Genomic DNA, 20,897 nt, shown 5'->3' on the forward strand with positions numbered 1-20,897 from the left:
GTTGAGTACATACATCAATTTGCCTATGCTTTTCAATATTTGATGTCCTATTTTGGTGGCATTGCATCAGAAATGTGTTTTTTTACTTGTGAGAAGGGGTAGCCGGCGGCTCTCGGCTAGAGAAGGGGATGTGCATGAAGGACGGTGGACGGGTGGTGGTGAGATGTGTTTATACAAGAGCTTGTTAACAAACGTTAAGCTATTTATTTAACTGATTCCGGTCCCTTCCATTCATAAATGAATTGAGATTAGTTAAATTCGACATAAAACCATATATTTGTTTTGATTTTTGCTTCCTTTAGAGTGCGTTTACACTATCGGTAAAGCTTACGACCAAACCGGATATGGCCTGAGGATATTTTTACACGCTCTGCGCATGCGCACAGCGAGTCTAAAATTAATGTGAAACCAACGAATTAGAACAGAGGTTCGTAGGAAGATATGACAAGTAACCTCTGTGGGAAGAGAATGGATGAATCCACGCCCTGCTACCTACTCCCCAGTCAACTGAATGCACGTCCCAGGCCGCATGATAGGGTACTGAGATTTATTTTGCTCAAATTCAACATGAATGTGCTCAGTCCCATGTTGGGTGCCAGTGTAGAGCCAGGAACCACAGACTTTCTGATCCGAGGTGAGGTGAAATTGGGTTTAACGTTGTGCTTGAGAATATTTCGCTCATATGACGACGTGCACGCGCGCGTATATGTGTATGTGCGGCTGCTTGTACTAGCCCAGACTGAAGCTGGTTTTATAGTGCTGGCCCACTGAGATACCATGCCGCAGTGAAGCATGAATACCCCACTCAGACACATTATACTGACTCGGAGCCGACCAGTCCTTGATGTACCCATTAATGCCAACCACCAGGCAGGGACCAACAAGTACCATATTTTAACGTCGTTGGTATCCTGCGACCTTCCGCTCTCCGGGCGGACGCTCTAACCACTACACCACGCAGGCGGTCTTTCTGATCCGAAGTTGGATGCCTTGACCACAGGACCAAAGAGGTCAGCCAGCTGACAAGGTAAGGATGTCATCTGTGGGATGAATCCACACCCTGCTTCATAAACTTCACAAAACTTGTCAGTTGTAGTCTTTTTTTATTCAATAAGTTACCGGTGGTACCATTCATTTGTTGCAGTCGTAATTCCAAATTATTTAACAGGATTTCCAGTTCATCATTCACTTGATTTAGAAGATAAAGCTACTCTGTTTACGCGTTCGGTTTTTAAATTACATTTAGCAGTCTTAAATCAACGATAAAGGACCGCAAAATTGAAAACAGTGTAGCTTTATCTTCATTCTAGCACGACTGATAACCGTTTTAAACCGAACTGTTTGGCGCCCAAGAACGCAAGGCGTGAAGGGGCCTTTTTCCTGGAAATCGCTTGGAATCGTCCCGTTGAGGGATAGGTTGTGTAATGAACAAAATAAGACATTTTCAACAACATAAATGCTATATTTCAGGAACAAGTATGCTTGTATTTGTAACAAGTAGCATACATAAATTAAAAAAAATACAGTTTATACTGTGAGCAAGTACAATTATTTGATTTTTCTCAAGCGAGTTATTGATCTCCCCTACTGTATGACAATCGACTCGACTCAATTCAAGCCGTGAATTTGCTCAGTTTAGTCGCCGTTAACTTTATTCACAGAAATAATTGTTGATAACCACCCTACTATTCCCAATTTGGAAAAGACCTGATATGCCACGTTTTATGTGGGATACATGGACAGTTGAAGTGGGAGAACTGGGCATTACGGCCGGGACGGAAGCGGTCAGGTTAGGATGTGTGTTGTCGACGTCATGCCCGCTAGATTTGGACCCGGTTTGAATATACTGACGCTTTTGCGCTGCTGACGGATTTTCCAGCTTTGAGGTTTCTTCACTGGGATTAGGGTCAAGAAATTCTTCTTCAAACCATTCGCTTTTTACTTCAAAAACACCAAAGATGCAGCCGAGGTAGAAATTGCCGATGTCCGACATGTTTGTTTACAAACAATAGGGTTGTTGTGAAAGCCTAGTGCTAGGGAAAGGCGCTTACCTTGCTTAGTAAGCGTAGATGATGGGGAGATCAAGGGTTCTGTAGGTATAGTGTGATTATCGTCCGTTCGGTTCTGTGTCTCGTCTTGATCTGCTAATTGTCACCTGTCAGATTTGGCGGGTAAGTTGATCACGTGCCTCGATCACACCCGGAAACATACGAGCAGCATCAGATGGCCAATCCAATGTTACCCGATGTACGAGTGTGGAAGCACTGATCACTACATTCCTCCCTCTTTTCTGGACTTGCCCCCAACTAGGACTGCAGTGAGTATGGCTAAGGGAGGATCTAACAGGTGACCTCACAAAGACATGAGAAAATCCCTGCAGGGTTGGGCAGCAGTGTTGTGCTATCACCCGAGACAGTTCACGTAACTCATGATTAAAGTAGGTTATACATCTGAATAAGAAAATCCCCAACCAGGTTGTTTGGTGGCAACCAAGTCGGTTCGCATAACTTAATAGATGAATTGATTAGTCTAATAGTCCAATTATCTAAACCGGATCGATGGACTCATTTACAGTCCTGATCAAGTTAGATTTAGGACAATGCTTCACTTGGAATCTAGACCAGATCGGTGGACTCAGTTAGTCCTGAACAAGTCAGATTATGGAATCCTATTTCTATGAATGTTTGTCTTACACTCGGTAGAACTGGATCTGGTTTAGGCTGACTGGAATTGCCCACCTAAACATTGTCAACTGCACTGATCCTGAGATTGTAGGATCTGACAGCTTGAAGACCTCATACGTCGGGACTTGTTCTGTAAGGAGACACATTGACTGGATACAACACCTATATGGAATTCTCATTGTTGCCATTTTAGACTTCATCTCTGTGGCGGATGATATATCGCTGTATGGGGCTGTTACCGTCCTTCACTGGTCGCCATTGCATGGTGCAGTGTTTGCTTTGGTTGCATGCATCACAACAGAGAGAACTACAGGGTGACAGGGAAGTTCAATGCCTATAAACATTGCTACTCTGTTGTCGTTGCCCCCCTGGTGAGATGACCCGACACTTGTAGCGACTGAAGTCCTGACCAGCAATTCCAGTGATGATGAGACTGCCCTGTGGTGTGATGAGATGTCGACCTCCATTGCTGATTGGCTGTTGCACATAATCCGGCTTCTTGTAGAAGACCCATGACCTGGATGTTATGATCTCAGGTGACACCACACCACTGCAGGGTGCACTGGTACTCAGGATGTCAGTGATATACTCTTGTGGGGACACCCTCTGATGGTGACCTTCACCCTCTTGGTAACACTGGGAGACTGAGGACAACCAGATATAGACCTCTCACTCATGCATTCCTGTGTCAGTATTCTTGGGTGACTTTATTGTCAGAACTCACTTGAATGGACTAAGCAGGTATCTCCCTTCACATACTATCTTCAATAGAATTGACTGGACAATCTCTGCGAAAATGGCCTGTTTTCCGCGCTTGAAGCACTCCCGATCTCGTTGGTGATGATGAGGGGCTTCTAAACCGTCGACTCAAGATGACTGTCAACTTCCGTATGTCTGCTGACATCTCCTCAACCCGAGCTTCCAGGTGGGTCAAACGTTCCACCACATTGTACCTTACGGGTTGTGATGGAGTTTGCCGCTTATCCTGAGAAGGAGTGTGATTCGACTGAGAAGTCATTTGCGACACGAATATTCATCTTCCTCGGAATCATTGGCCAAGTTTGATTGCTTCACATCTCGTCTAATGACTGGTCTACCATATACTGCCTGGGTGTTCTGGAAGTATTTCTGTACAGCATTCATGGCTGATTCCAGAGTTCTCAATCCCAGGTTTGAAACATAGTGGGCAGATTCTTTATTAGCACATCCTTGGCAGAATCTCCGCACCACTTGTTGTTCCACAAAGTCATCTGGTAAATCCGGAAGGCAGCAATGCGCACTTGAAGTACCGCGCTCCGCCCATTCTTCCAAGGACTCGTCCGAGTTTTGACGAAGGTTCGGAAACTGCAGTTGGGCAGTCTCTGCATGACACTGTTTCCCAAACCGCCTATCCAGTTTCTTCACCATTCCTTGGAAGGAGATAAACTCATCTCTCTCTATCAATAGGGCAAAGAAGTCAGCTGCTTTACCGGTTAGGCAGTAACACAACTGATCTAACTTTTCTTCATCCTTCCATGACTGAGAGCGAGCAAAACGTTGAAATTTCATATAAAAGGAGGACCATCTTGTACTACCGTCATATAACATCCGCGGCAGTGAAGCTGTTGGTTTATCCCCATCTGCTCGATGTTTCCTCCCAATATGTTTAGGCTGAACCTCATCCAAGTCGCTATCCGAAGAGTAGCCTAACGGTTCTCTCCAGGCGGCTTGATGGCGATGAGGAGCTCTTTGAATCCTGTCTACCCTCTGCGTTACGTAGAGGTTTACACATCCTCTGCCTATCTCTGGGGACAGGTGCGAGACCATCAGCAAAATATCCAGAATGATCTCGGAGTGGCTGGAGTTCCCCGCAACTGATTGGCTTGCGGGCCACAGGATGTGTAGCATCCACCCGGCATCGATTAGGACCTTCTATGGAATAATACTCCCTTGGCTCATGGTCGATATAGTCTCCATATCTTTGAGACCTTTGGGAGCGGGAACGTTGATGGCTACCATACGAATGGTCATGTGTGTCTCCATATACAGGATAATCCCTTAAGGCATGGTTAATCCTAGGGTACCCCCTCTGTATATCTTGACAAACCATCTTCTGTCCCAGATTCCAGATACATTTCCTCTCTAGGCCCAGCAGGGGTACTGGAAGTCGGAGGCCCAGCGGGGTCGCTCCGTTCAGCTTAAACAGATATTCATCTCCTTCTGATTCTCTATCGAGATTTCCCTGCTTCTCGATGCCCTCTCTAAGTAGACTGTCATCTCGTACAGCTTGAGGATGATGGGACTTGGATCTAGCTGTCCCTTGGGTGGATGGGGTTTCACGTGTGTTTTTCCCCTGGGCTGAGTTAAATAGGATTGGTTGAGGGGCCATTCTTTTTTTGTTTGGCCTGTCCCCCTCCGTTCCCTATACCCAGGGGTTAGAGCATGTCTCTGATGGACATTCCCATCAGCACCTTGGAGGACCGAGGGTCGATCTCCTCAGTATTGGGCTTTGTCCTTGAACTCTGCCGTGACACGTCCATACCATGTACCACAGAATGAGGGTTAAGCATGGGTGCCTTGGCAAGGCGGCCAGATACCGGATCTTTAGGGCCACTGGCTCCCAGATTGGCAAGAACATCAGTAAAAGCTTCCATTTCCCTGTTGAAATCATGAGAGGCCGCCTGCCACTGGTCATAGAGAGCACTATGACTCTGTGGAGTAAGTCCTCTACGCCCTGGCCTGCAAGTTGGTTTCCGCATATTCCAACTGTCTTAAGTTGGACTGAATAGCATCAGCGTCAGTACTGGTGACTGGTTTCTGGAACCTTGGATCAGTATCGGACAATCTACCTGGTGTACCAGCCGGTGACAGGGGTAAACTGTCCAAAACTGATTTAGATTTGGATGTGGATGGTGCAGCTTGCCCTGAAGCCTGTTGCTCCACCATCCTCGGATACCAAGAGCCTGCAGTTGAGATACCAGGATATTCCACAGCGAAGGAGATGGGCTAAGAGCCTGCTCAGGGTTCCTGATAGAGGGAGATCACGGAAATCCTCCTCCGTCCAGTACACCGAGGGTCTCTCTGAGTTCCACAATTTTCGGGCCAGTTTCATCCCTATTCGGAATAAGCCTGAGTTCCTCCTCAGAGCACAGATTAACAAATACTGGTGGCATGATTGGATTATCTGAAATAATCCAACAACCATACTTAATATATGATAAGTTAGTACAAGTTATAAATAACCCCATTTTTGGAGCGAATACAGTTGGAAAGGAACATAAGTGTCGAGCCTTCCCTGCAGTATTCTTGCTCTTATACTACAACCTGAGGTAAGACCAAGCTGACCTATGGGTACTTATATGGTAGCTGTGTACCCTTAAACTAACCTAGCTAAAGAGTTGCCAATATTATGGATAAGACAAACTCTATATATGTCAAAGGATAGAAGGTGGAGGTTACAGCCCATGTGACGAGTCTACACCTGAGCAAAAGAGACCATGGCGGCAGAAGACCGAGACATACGATCAACCACAGCTACCACCGATAGAGAACTGATACCAACCCAAACAACACTGTGCTACACGTTGCTGACAGGGCGAGGCAATGGCAGCAGACTGCGATGCCCATTGTCCGAAGAAGGATAGAGCCAGTTGATCGTGAAGAATGCTCCCACGTTGCGAATATACTGACTGCGGACCAGTAGAATGTTGCCGTTAGTATGAAGGACAGAGCATTAAAGTGGGACGGCATATTGTCAGCAACCGGACTTACAGGCTTCACAAACCAGAACCAAGTAAACGATATCGTTCCCCGGAGGACAAACAACTCAGCCCTTGGCGTAAGCTACCCTTACCTAACACTACCAGACTTACAGATGGACTTACAGGCTTCACAAACCAGAACCAAGTGAACGATATCGTTCCCCGGAGGACAAACAACTCAGCCGCTAAGCGTAAGCTACCCTTACCTAACACTACCAGACTTACAGATGCACACACACAACATTGCAGGCAAGATAACAGAACTGTACCAGCTGTAAACTATGGCAAATGGCATACCTAAGAATAATCTGTATGCGGTCAGTAGTCCAATGCTGAAATGCAACCTGGCCACATTAGGGTGAAACACTTGCACAATCTAACGTTTGACCTAAGCTAATATAACACAATCATATTTCATGCATGGCATAAACATGATTATAAAAATGACAAATAAATAAACACTAACATATTGAACAAGCTACCACACTTACCAAATGGACGTAAATAATAAACAAATAATATACACACCAGGCCTAGGTGACAGTTAACCGCTGTCAGTCAGTCTTGACAAGAGTGAGTGAGTGCAGAAGTGTCAACCTAAAACCTTGTATAATAATAAAAACCTAATACACATAACTTATAACCCCAGACTTAGGTGACAGTTGACCGCTGTCAGTCATCAGAATAACTGAGTGCAGAAGTGTCAACCTAAAGCCTTGTATTAAACAATAATGCACAGTGAATACATACCTGCTAACCCATTCATCAATGAAAAGACCTGCAGAATATTTACCCACTTTATAACGTGCATTAATGTAAATACATGTAATATATACAATACTAATATAAATGGATACATATTGGTAACACTACACATATATAAATATGTTGACAGAAATTTGATTAAATACAAACCACGCAAAGCCATGTGAACGTTGCTACAGCGTTGCCATGTATCCAGCGACAGTGATTGACAGCTAGGTACATCGCAACACTGCAATCAACACCATGAAATTTACACGTAATACGCGGGTCGCGAGGCATGCAGCTTCCAGCGGTTGACATGAACAAGCACATGGATAGTGGATACATCAACACCCTTTGATATTACCATGTATTTTAAATTGCGATGAATTTGTTTACGGCCGAAAAGTGATAAATATATAACTAAAGAGCATTGGGGTTTTTACTCTATTAGCCATTGAAAAAGCTTAAAACGCTCCATACAGCGAAGTTTTGCTCTATATAAGGACATCACGTGACCCATTCATCAGTCCTTTCCCATTGTCGTGCGACATATCTTTCTTGTCACAAATTTCACAAAGGCTTAATCCTGTTCACAGCGCCATTGTTGTGAAAGCCTAGTGCTAGGGAAAGGCGCTTACCTTGCTTAGTAAGCGTAGATGATGGGGAGATCAAGGGTTCTGTAGGTATAGTGTGATTATCGTCCGTTCGGTTCTGTGTCTCGTCTTGATCTGCTAATTGTCACCTGTCAGATTTGGCGGGTAAGTTGATCACGTGCCTCGATCACACCCGGAAACATACGAGCAGCATCAAATGGCCAATCCAATGTTACCCGATGTACGAGTGTGGAAGCACTGATCACTACAGGGTCAACGAGTTCGTTGTATTCATACGCGGTAAATCGGTCACTTTAATTAGCGGTCTTAAACTGCCATTTAAGTACGGTCTTGATAAGCTCTCAGCCAATCAGAATCGACTATCACACAATGTCGTGCTAGAATGTCTGGTTTGTTTATAGGCCACTTTCAAATAGCAGGCAAAAAAGCTTTAAAAGCAAATTTTGTGAATGACAGGTGCTACCGATAGGGCATGACATGCTTACCCTTTTTGCGAACACCTGGTGTCGTCCCAGATTGTCAGTGATCCATTCATATAATTTTCATGGCTACTTTTCCCTGTGCACCAATGGAATTTGTTTCTCAGGATAGTCATGACTGGGTATTATTTTTGCATTGACTTGCAGGGCGGTTGGTTAACATAGTGGTTAAAGCGTTCACTCCTCACACCACATGGGTACAGTGTGTAGAGCCCATTTTTGGTGTCCATCGCCGTGATATTGCTGGAATATTGCTAAAAGTGGCGTAAGACTAAATTTACTCACTGCAATGACTTGCAATACTTTATGTATAAAAATATCAAGTTCTTATCCAGAATAATTATAGAGTAAAGAAAAGAAAAATAAGACTCACAAACAATACATTCCTCACTCACCAAATACCCATCAACTCACTAACGATATACCCACCCACTCACCATACACCCATTAACTCCACAAGGGTACAATGTGTGAAGGCCATTTCTGGTGTCCCCCGCCCTGATATTGCTGGAATATTGCTAAAAAGCGGCGTAAAACCATACTCACTCACTCACTCACACCCATTAACTCACTAATGATACATCCACCAACTCACAAACAGTACACCCACCAACTCACAAACAGTACACCCACTAACTCACAAACAATACACTCATCAATTCACAAACAGTACACCCACCAACTCACAAACAATACACTCATCAATTCACAAATGATACACCCACCTGCTCATAAACAGTATACCCATCTACTCACAAAAGATACATCCACCTACTCACAATATACTCACCAACGTTACGGTGCCAATATTACACCCATCCAACCCAAGAATGAACCTTCAGTAACCCATGCTTGTCGTAAGAGGCGACTAACGGGATTGGGTGGTCAGGTTCGCTGGCTTGGTTGACACATGTCATTGGTTCCCAACTGCGCAGATTGATGCTCATGCTGTTGATCACTGGATTGTCTGGATTATTTACAGACCGCCGCCATATAGCTGGAATATTGCTGAGTGCGGCGTAAAACTAAACTCACACGTTCACTACACCCACCCACTCACAACATACCACAGCTGCAATACTCCAGATTGCTGCATCAAACATTCATCCATACACATACACATCCACATACATCATCAAAATGTTTTCATCCAACTTTCCAGACTTCGATCGAAGGAATGTAGTTCAGCCATAACATTATATTCACAATATCGCGCACCCCGAGGGAGATGAGATGAAAACTCCTCAATCCCACGTCTTGACAACATATCGGCTCGACAATTTTGTTTCCCACCAATTTGGATGGTAGATAACCTAAATTTATACCTACATACTTCTTCATTAATTTCATTAATAATAAAAGTTTGAATTTTACTACTCCTCTGTTTTCGATTCCTACTCTTACATTTTAACACGTTTAAGGATGTATCGTCACAATATGCATTAAGTAATTTAACTGTCGACTCGTTATCACAATACGCTTCAACATTCATACCTTGCCAGTCTCTACCATGTAGGTTTAAAGCAACTAAAATGGCCAACATTTCCAGGTCGTTATTATGGAGTTTATGGGGGTTGGAATAAGCAGTACTAAATACATGATACTTCAGTTTGTCATACCATAAACCCCCCAACCCTGCCATCCGTTGTGTGAAGCTGCCTGACCTCCTGTAACACGAGTCTGTGTACAGCTGGACTACTTGGTGGGTTTCTTTATAATTACAGGCTGGAAATTAAAAAAAAAACGCATTTCAACGTGAAGTATGCAGGTTTTTTATAATTACAGTTGTAGGGAGCTGAAAATAATAGAAAGATGTGAATTCAAATGGTGGTTTGGTGTGGGGTGGTGAGAGCAATGTTACAGCCGTATCACGGTCTGTATATAATCAGGCATGTGTGAAAATATTCGGTGACTGACGTCATGAGCACCTATCTGCACAAGTGGGATGAGATGACATGTGTCAACCAAGTCAGGGGGCCTTACCACCCGATCCCGTTAGTCACCTCTTACGACAAGCATGGGTTACTGAAGGCCAATATTCTAACCCGGTCCTTTACGGGTCAATGACTTAACAGAGTTTACAGAGCAGTATATATATATGCCTTTTTATATAACTGATTAGCATGGTCAAAGGGAAATCACTAACCATGGTCAAAATTGTAAAAGTATTTAAACAATACATCTTGCGTTCAACATCATGCTAATTTAATAAATAAAAAAAAAAGAGATAAAAATGTCCATAACAAGGAATGCTCCTTATAGTGGTGAGGAAAACAGCATAATATGCATTTTTCAAAATATCAGGGATAGAAATACTTTTTTTTCTAAGTGTGCCTTAGGGCACCAGACAAATATTTTTTTAGCAATGCCTTTCAGAAATTGAGTATGTCCACATGTTTTTAGAATAAATGACAATGATGATGATCATTTGAAATTTATTGTTAAATAAAGAAATTGGTTTATGAGCATTCAAATATGTATGGTATTATTTAATTTGGAAAAAAATAATTGTTTTGGGGATTAAATGACTAAATGTGAGTTATGTCTCTGAAAAATCAGGCGTGTCAAAAGGGCACCGAGAACATTTTTTTAGCCGTGCCATTTCAATAATTACCGTGCCATGGCACACTAATATATGGGGTATTTCGAACCCTGAAATATCCACTTTTCTGGTAATAAAGATTGAGTTCTGATCACATGGTGAAAACAAAAACCCAGGCAATGATATCCAGTCAGGTTTTAGTTGCCAGGTCAATAACCAGGTCAATATTTGGCAGAAAGCTTGGTCAACACTGTTTCAAATACTACATCTGCTTGTGTTGTATTTTCTGTTTGTGTTGGTAGTGAGAGTGAGTTAAAATTGAAATTAACATTAGCAGTATTTCAGCCATATTGTACTAAAACAATACCTAAATACACAGTAAATATTTTTCAATTTTAAAGTCCTGTCAATGAAGGACAGTAAACACAGATTACAATATAAAACCAGTATATAAATCTGAAACACAGAACTATAGAAGACATTGAATACAAAAACTGGGTGTAGATTGCTAACAAACTGATCACCATACTAGGGACCATGGGGACTTACAGGACATCTAGCAGTTAATCCTGTGGTGTTAATCCAGCTAGGGTCCATGCAGGAAGCAAAAGTCCTGTAAGTCCCCAGTATGGTGATCTACCTTCAGTTGATGGAGATCTACAGCCTGTTTTTATATTGTATTGTTGACACAGTGTTTTCGCTGACTAAATTATTTATCGGACACTGTGTCTGGCAACCTAACATTTTACCGGTCATGAATTAAATTTGCCGGACATGTCTTATTGCCATACTGTAAGTACTCATTTTAAAGTTATTTTTAGCCTTGGTATTTCCGAAATATTACAATTTGTGCGACCATGAAAGCACAGTCAAGACTGTGATTTTGCTTACCCATGAATTTTTTATTTTAATACATGATTATTTACTGGACCCAGCATCCGGCTGGCTTTCAATTTACCGGTCCCAAACGAATTTTACCGGCGATTTTCAGGTATATACCAGAGACCGGAAACACTGTTGACAACTGATTTAGCATTTTGAAGTGATCTCATATTAGTTTTAATCAAACTGTGATAATGTAGTTGTTATTCTCTCCTTTGCTAACAGCTTCTTAAAAAATATTAATGTATTTATTTTCAGCATAAAATGTTTTGTTGTCACGATATGTGTGGAAAACTGCTGAAGTGACGTAAAATTTTGACTCACAATTCACACTGGACAGAGATATCTGCAGTACTTACAAGCACTTGACTTGACCACAGCAGCTGAACTCAGTCCTTCCCTTGTGGGTTCCTCCACCACTTGCAGTGTTACTTGCCCTCTGGAAAGTGCAGCTGGTGCCACTACCTGCCCTACTAGGACCAGGAACATGCGCACTCCCTGGGAAATAATACAAGCACTTGCCTTGACCCCAACAGCTGACCTCAGTCCTCCCCTTAGTGCCTGGAGAAAATCAAACAATGGTTCGGCTAACATTGTGTACACTGGCAAATATTTTTTCAACTTGCTGAACTCACTTATACTTTCCAGAACACAATAATTATTTATTACTTTAACAATGACATTTTTGTTAAATTGTAAAAGGCTTCTTTGATATGACCTTTTAAAATTACACAGGGTTCCACATTTTTGTGAAAATTTTCCATGATTTTTCAAAACACATACTGATTTTTCCAGACACAACAATATATGTCCTAGGGTATTTGATACCTTTAAACATATATTTCTGTGTCTGAAATAAAACAGTATCTTAAATATGGCCTCCCATCTCCCCTTACAGTGGTCCATTCACACCTCTTTATAAGATGACATAATAAAAATGAAATATCAATGGTAACAATTTTTCTTTCACTCTTTAACTATCATTATCGACATATAACCAAGATGTTAATGGCTGCCATAGCCCTCGGATTACTGTTAAGATATAAAGTTTTGTTAGATAAAAAACCCATGATTATTTCATGATTTTCCCATGATTTCATCTATTTTTCAAATTCCATGATTTTTCTAAGACTAACAAATGGGTAGTGAAATTTCAAGGTTTTCCAGGTCTTGTGGGAACGCTGTAGCAGATTAGGAATAATTTCATCTCTACCTTTGGCTGTTCACAGAGCTACAGATAACTTTTTTGGGTCATTGAGTTATGTACTCCCTTTTCTTCATCTCAATTGGGTATCCAAATTTTCCTTTGAGTAACCAAATAAACTGTACTCACCTCGATTGGGTATTTTGCCATTTTCCCTTAATTTTAAAAACATAATAAAGTTTAAATGTTAGTGTTTGTTACCTAAATTTGATCTGTGATATGAGAAACGATAAGAAAGACTGCAATTTGCTAAAAGTTCATGTCCTGAAATTGAATCTCTCAATATACCTTAGTTTTTCTATCTAATCCACCAAAGATTTGACATTTGTGTACGCATGTAAGATCACATTTATTGAGTATTTACAAATATTCAAGCGTACTTGTACACAATAGACTTAATAGGAATTGAGTTTTCACATAAATATTTGCGTAATTTACACAGATACGCAGCTTATCTGTACCTCTGTATTCATAAAAGGATTTTTATTTCAAAAGCATGAATTACACCATGCTCCATTATAAAGCTATTATATTTGATCATCATTATTACCAGAGGCCCATTTTGCTACCATAGCTTTGTTTGGCAAGGTTGAGAGTGGACTATTTTCATTACCTTGCTATTAGATTTGGACCAAAATATACTAAACTTCCCATGTGGGGTTGTCTTAAATGTATCTACTCTTCAAAAAGTATATCTATACCTCACAATTTGTTCAATCGTATATTGAAAATGAAGTTACCCTACTTTTTTTTAAAAAAGCTTGATCACAGTGAAAGAGTATGGTTTTAGCAATATTCCAGAAAAATCACGGCAGGGGACACCAGAAATGTATATCACACATTGTACCCATGTGAGGGATATAATCAGAGAGTGAGCCAACGCTTTAACCACTAGGCTACCCCACCGCCCCCAGATATAATCAGAGAGACACTGACTAGGTTATGACATTTTGGGGGGAAGGTTGTTACCACTTTTCGGTTCCAAATTTCAGATTAGTTGGTCAAAACACATGTAAGAAAATTCGATTTCAGGTTTATTTGATAAGTTTTCTAAAATCTTAAGCCAGTGGGATTGAAGAAATGCAAAAAGAAGCAAGTTAAGAGTTACCTCCCACCCAACATGAATTATTGATACATCTTTGTTAGTTGTGTTTTAACTTTTATGATAAACTTTCAGCAGGTTTAAATACAACATATATACAATTTACTTATGTTGACAGCACCATTAAATCACATTTTCTTAAGCATTTTACAAAGGTTGGCTGAATCTAAACCTCACTGCTTTTCAATTCATTTTTTTAAAAGTCTGACCTTATTGTTGCGCTATTTGTTAACACATTTAGTCATTTGTAACATAGTCAGCAGTCTAACCCACTCAGCCACTGTGTCGACTGGGTGGGATAGGCGGGTGACTTTGTGTGCTGGCAATGAGGTCCCTGACTCTTGAGGATGTGGGTTCGAATCCTGGATGGGACTCAACCCAATAAAGTACGAGAATCTGTTCTTTACTAGGAAAGTGTTATCCCAAATATAACATGTTACATTTGGCCACTATCCAAATGGGATTGTGTATTACTAATTAGCCATGGTTCAAATGCTTGCTCTGTGAATTAGCTGATCACAACCCATATTGCAGCAAATCTACATTTTTGCATTTAAGAGAAATTTGTAATTGTTTTTCATTTGACTTTGGTTGTCCTTTCAAACTATCGATATCATGACAAATGTACATAAATTCTTCGATAATTATTTGACCACTAAACCATTTCTAAGGGAAGTATTTGAATGTCAATGAATATAAGAGAAGTCTTACCTCTTGACTCAACCAGGCATCCTGCTTCAGACCATCGAAGCTTTGAGATGAAGCTGCAACTGTGTATTTTGTCTGATCCATCACTCCATCCCACATCTTCAGTTGGTCCTGCAATCCGGACTCTCCATAAAGTGTCTTCATTGTTTGCGATGGTATTTTACTGAGAAACTCTCTTTGGTACATCACAGGGCTAATTAGTTTGCTTGGTGATTCTGACTTATTTAATCTACGTTCCAGTGATGCCAAGTCCTCTCCATCAAGCAACTTCAGTTGGTCCTGTAATCCTGACTCTCCATAAAGTGTGCTCATTGTTAAAAATAGTTCTTTACCGAGGAACTCTCTTTGGTGCACCACGGGGCTAATTACTTTGCTTAGTGATTCTGTTTTATCTGGACGTTCCAGTGATGCCAAGTCCTCTCCATCAAGTACCTTCAGTTGGTCCTGTAATCCTGACTCTCCATAAAGTGTGCTCATTGTTAAAAATAGTTCTTTACTGAGGGTCTCTCTTTGGTGCATCACCAGGGTAATTAATTTGCTTAGTGATTCTGTTTCATCGGAATGCTCCATTGATGTCAAGTCCTCTCCATCAAGCAACTTCAGTTGGTCCTGTAATCCTGACTCTCCATAAAGTGTGCTCATTGTTTGCAATAGTTCTTTACTGAGGGACTCTCTTTCGTACATCACAGGGGTAATAAATTTGCTCGGTGACTCTGTCTTCTCTGGATGATCCAGCGATGCCAAGTCCAGTATTCCATTAAACACCCTCAGTTTTTCCTGCAATCCTGACTCTACATAAAGTTTGCTCATTGTTAAAAATAGTTCTTTACTGAGTAACTCTCTTTGGTGCACCACGGGGCTAATTAGTTTGCTTGGTGATTCTGTCTTATCTGGACGTTCCAATGATGCCAAGGCCTCTCCATCAAGTACCTTCAGTTGGTCCTGTAATCCTGCCTCTCCATAAAGTGTGCTCATTGTTTGTGATAGTATTTTACTGAGAAACTCTCTTTGGTGCATCACAAGGGTATTATATTTGCTTAGCGATTCTGTCTTATCGGGATGCTCCATTGATGTCAAGTCTTCTCCATCAAGTACCTTCAGTTTGTCCTGTAATCCTGACTCTCTATAAAGTGTGCTCATTGTAAGCAATAATTCTTTACTGAGGAGCTCTCTTTGGTGCATCACAGGGGTAATTGGTTTGCTTGGTGACTCAGTCTCTTCTAGGCTCTCTGGTAAGTCTTTGTCCAGTACTCGATCAAAGAAATTCAGTTCATCTCCCAATCCTGACTCTCCATAAAGTGTGCTCATTGTTTGCGATAGTATTTTAGCTATGAACTCTCTTTGATACATAATGGGCGTAGTTAGTTTGTTTGGTAATTCTGTCTTTGCTAGATGTTCCTGAAAAGCAAAGGCAAGCACTCCATCAAACAACTCCACTTGGTCCAGGAATCCTGAATCTCCGTAAAGTGTGTTCATTGTTTGTGACAGTATTTTACTGAGGAACTCTCGTTGGTACATCACAGGGTTAATTAGTTTGCTTGGTGATTCTGTGTTCTCAAGACGTTTCCGAAATGCTAACTCCAGCATTGCATCCCACATCTTCAGTTTATCTTGCAATCCTGACTCTCCGTAAATTGTGTTCATTGTTTGTGACAGTATTTTACTGAGGAATTCCCTTTGGTACATCACAGGGGTAACTAATTTGCTTGGTGATTCAGTCTCTTCAAGGCTCTCTGGCAAGTCCTGGTCCAGTGCTCCATCAAGGAACATCAGCTGGTCGTGCAATGTGGACTGTCTGTGAAGTGTGTTCATAGTCTGCGATACCAGTTTACTGAGGAACTCTTTCTGGAGCATGAGAGGTGATGTAGTTCTGCCTTTAGATAATCCTACTTTGCTTGCAGATACTTCCACATCTTGACTATGAGATGGCTCATGATCTTCATCCTGTAATGTGTCAAGTTTGACCTGTTTTAGAAGGCTTTGGAATGCATCTTTTGTCAACACAACCTTGCTTTTTGCTGCTGCTTCTTTTCTGATATCTGCACCACTTGATCCAGATTGTCCATTTGCCCTTCTTGGTAGCTGAGGTTTTCGTTTCATCAGTTGTTGTTGGTTCAGCAATGTATGTTGTACATAAATTCCAAACAGGATTTGGAATTCTTGAAACCTCAGAACTTGTGGTTCACCATCAATGATGACCAGTTTGCTTGGGGAATCTGCTGAATGGAGTTGACTATGAACCTCATCACTGTCAAATGGCTCACCTTTAAGCTGTGTCAGGAGGCTTTGAAAAGAACCATTTGTGAGGACAACATGTTTATTTCGAGATGTTTTCTCTTCAAAGTGATTTTCCAGTAATTCTTCTTCATCTTCTAATGTAGTCCAAGCCTTTAACACGGCTCTCTGTACGAGGTCGTCATTCAGGAACTCGGGTAGTGTGTCAAGTACAATCAGTGTCAGCAGCACATCATGTTCCTGAAGTTTCCTCTGAAGAGTCAGTAATGATGAGGATACTTCTTCATAGCTGGTGATTTTGGACCAGCTTTGTGGTACATCCTGCTCCAGACTTGTTAGACTTCGACTCATCAAGATTTGTATCATGAAGACGTCATACTCATTCAGCACCCTGTTTGTGGGTTCCTCAACCACTTGAACTGTTATTTGCCCACTGGAAAGAGCAGCTGGTGCCACCACCTGGCCAACTAGGGCCAGGAACACCCACACTCCCTGGGAAATAATCATAGTTTTGTCAATTATGTTAAGCTACGCTCAGCAATATACAAGCTATTTCATGCAGGTTGGTATATTTGCAGGGTACGGTTTTGTCTTTTTACAGTATCTGCACCGAGTACAACCTGGCTTATGGGTTTGGCTGCACCATCAAAATTTTGGTTGGACAATAGAATAATGCCACTCGTTATATAATAAGTAACATAAATGCCTAAAGTTTCATAAGACGTACTCAGTATCAGATACATTCAGAACCTGACCCCATGACATTACCTTAATTTAAAAATCTGAACATCTCGAAATAAACATGTTGTACTCACAAATCATTACTGCTGCATTACTGATTTATGAATACACAAATGTTTGTATTTGTAAACTCATCCAATAGACAAAGAGAAACATATTAATTACAGTCACTTACTTCCCAATTAAAACACACAATGACAGCTCCAAGATGTATGAGGATTAATTGTTACCTGCACCAGGTGCAACCTGTTACTTAAGGCAACCTGCACCAGCCATTTTCCACCAGTGCTATTAGTAAATAATGAAATCACCCTGATTTAGTATACTGTATATGATTGGAGATGAGCAAAATTTTGATGACCAAAAAAAAGGTGTCTGTAGAAAGGGGTCAGCTTATATATGGATCACACTTTCATCAAACTAGTATTTCTTGTGGTAAGAAAATGTTATTGTATCTCTTTGTGTGAAAGAACAAGATAAATTACTTTTGTTGGTCAAGATGTCAAACTTGGAATTAAACATTACTAAACAAGATTATTTACCTTTTCAGTTCTACTTACATTTTGGGGGCAGTGTTATGTGCAGGGATTATGATTACCATTTTGATGCTGATTTTAAGGTTCAAGTTAGGATCCAGACTTATCTATGAGGTCGGCTTATCTACGGTCGGCTTATCTATGAGGTCGGCTTATCTACGGTCATATATTGTAATATTCTAGTATGAAGCAGACAATCCAGTCAATCTAGGGAGTGAGTGAGTTATTATTTAACGTCACATCGGCAATATTTCAGCCATATCGTGAGAGAACATATGTGACATTGAAATGGAATAGATGTATATTATAAAAACCTGTCGACAAAGGACCCAGTAAATCTAAGTTGAAGGGACCTGCCAAATACTTTGAGTTATTTGAGGCTATGCAGGAATTTCCCAGCTTTACATCACAGCTGTCTGTAAATCATTGAGTTTGGACAAAACCATCCATTGATCAACAGCACAAGCATTGAAGCATGCATTTAAACAAGATATTAACTTTCAGAACTAACATGAAACTATTTCAATAAGCAAAAACATGCCTCACCTTTAAAGTGTTCTTCCCCAGGGTAGATCTCAAGGTCGTGGTTTTTAGATCAGACTCGCCAATGCAGCAGCTGAAACAGAAAATGTCCATCTGCATCTTCACACAGCAACTTCACTGGAATATGTCTTTTTATTTTGGACAGTAGCCATACAGTTGGATTTGTGAAGATCCGGGTTAGAATTGATCTTCGACAATGCATGCTTGTCATTAGAGCATAATGGGATCAGGTGGTCAAGTTGACAGACTTCGTTGACACATGTCATCGTTTATCAATTGATGCTAATGATGTTGATCACTGGATTGTCTGGTCCAGACTCGATTATTTACAGATTGCTGCCGTATAACTTGAGTTTCCGTATAACTGGAGTAATACTCCAGCTATATGACAGATCCAACTTGACCCATCAAGATCAGCAAGATTATTTGTTTGTTAAGGCCACACTCAGCAATTTCACAGCTTTATGATCGTGGTGTTGAGTCTGGACCAGACAATCCAGTGATGAACAGCATGGGCATTGATCTACCTAATCGGGATATGATGACATTTGTCAACCAAGTCAGCGAGCCTGGCCACCCTTTAAGTTGTCTCTTAAGACAAGTGTGGCTTGCTGAAGACCATTCTAAGACACATACTACCCATCAAAACTGTAGACTCACTTAAAGGTGACGTGAGGTGAAATTGGGTTTAGCGTTGTGCTTGAGAATATTTCGCTCATATGACGATGTGCATGCGTGTGTATGTGTATTTGCGGCTGCTTGTACTAGCCCAGACTGAAGCTGGTTTTATAGTGCTAGCCCACTGAGATACCATGCCGCAGTGAAGCATGAATACCCCACTCAGACACATTAAACTGACTCCCAGCCGACCAGTCCTTGTTGTACCTGTTAATGCCGAGCGCCAGGCAGGGACCAACAAGTACCATATTTTAACGTCTTTTCGTAAGCCGTTACCTTCTGCAAGATGAATTTCTCAACTAACTAGAGCGAACCAACTGCAAACTTTATGCAGATGAATTGTAAGAGGATCGTGCACCAAATTGTTTAAAAGCATGTGCAAATATCGTGCACTTGAACAGATGCATTTTGGTGTAAAATTTTGTTACATTTACACTAGGGAGTCTAAATTTTTGATGGGTAGTATACAGTGGAAGCCCTCTAAACCGGCACTCATTGGGAGCGACAAAAAATGCTGGTATAAAGGGAGTGCCGGTTTAGAGAATGATCATAAATTAAACAAATTCTAGACCAAATTCTAGTGCCGATATTGAGAGCATGCCGGATTGGAAGGCTGCCGGTTTAGAGGGCATCCACTGTATATTCACCAGTGCAAGACCAGTGATTGAGTAGGCATATCAAGCCACATCAGCAGAATTTCAGCCATGTCATGACTGAAACAAGTTATACACTCATAATACATAATGTTAAATTATGACAACAACTAAATTATCACAGTATGTGATTCTGGAACATTTTAACTATAGAAGACAATACAATATAAAAACACATTAGATATCACCAACAACTGAAGGTAGATCACCATACTAGGGATGGTTTACTCCCAAAAATTATACATCCAAATCAGACAAATCAATCAGGTGTGACTCTGATTACAACCTAGTCTCACCTACTGATATAATGAACCTGTCCCATACACTAACGAGATGGTTGGTACAGAAATACTTTGATCAGAATACTATGTTGACAGTTAATGTAGAGAAAACTCAAGTTGTTGTTTTCAGAAGAGGTGGACCGATAGCTAGAAATGAAAACTGGTTTTATAAAAGAGAACAGTTGATTCAAATAGATATGTAGGTATTCCTTATTCATCTTAAAAGGGCACTTCTAGAAGCACTACACCATTTATATAAATTAGACAATGTTGACTATTCTGTATTTTTCAAAATATTTGATACCCAAATTTAACCAATCCTTTTGTATGGTGCCGAAGTATGGGATATTAATAAATTTTATAAGATTTAAAATGTACATTTAACTGCATGTAATAAGTTCTTAAATGTTGGTCCCCGAACACCAAATGTAATTGTTTATGGTGAATGTTGACGTTACCCAATGTGTATAAATGCACATTAGCGTTTCATAAAATACTGGCTTAAACTAGTAAATATGCATCAACAAA

General features: G+C 40.9%; 1 protein-coding gene across 1 annotated transcript; it reads right to left on the bottom strand.

Moving 5' to 3' along the window:
• Positions 1–9,268: 9,268 nt before the first annotated feature.
• On the bottom strand, positions 9,269–20,141 carry LOC124253943. The gene is made up of 6 exons (XM_046687790.1): positions 20,122–20,141; positions 18,761–18,830; positions 15,095–17,429; positions 14,706–14,926; positions 12,201–12,249; positions 9,269–9,989 (listed from the first exon to the last, which is right to left on the bottom strand). Exons 1-6 carry the CDS (start codon positions 20,139–20,141, stop codon positions 9,400–9,402), a joined length of 3,285 nt encoding a protein of 1,094 aa, XP_046543746.1. The 3' UTR covers positions 9,269–9,399.
• Between the last annotated feature and the right edge of the window lie 756 nt (positions 20,142–20,897).

Source organism: Haliotis rubra, unplaced genomic scaffold (genome assembly GCF_003918875.1).
Source record: "Haliotis rubra isolate DU_JTF1 unplaced genomic scaffold, ASM391887v1 Scf1146, whole genome shotgun sequence".
In the NCBI taxonomy this organism is placed as follows: Eukaryota; Metazoa; Mollusca; class Gastropoda; order Lepetellida; family Haliotidae; genus Haliotis; species Haliotis rubra.

Coding starts and splice junctions, on each gene's coding strand:
- LOC124253943 (XM_046687790.1), bottom strand. CDS start 20,141: ATGGCTGAAATTCTGCTGAT. Junction 17,430..18,760: donor TGGGGAAGAACACTTTAAAG/GTGAGGCATGTT, acceptor ATTATTTCCCAG/GGAGTGTGGGTGTTCCTGGC. Junction 9,990..12,200: donor TGGGGTCAAGGCAAGTGCTT/GTATTATTTCCC, acceptor TTTAATTTCCAG/CCTGTAATTATAAAGAAACC.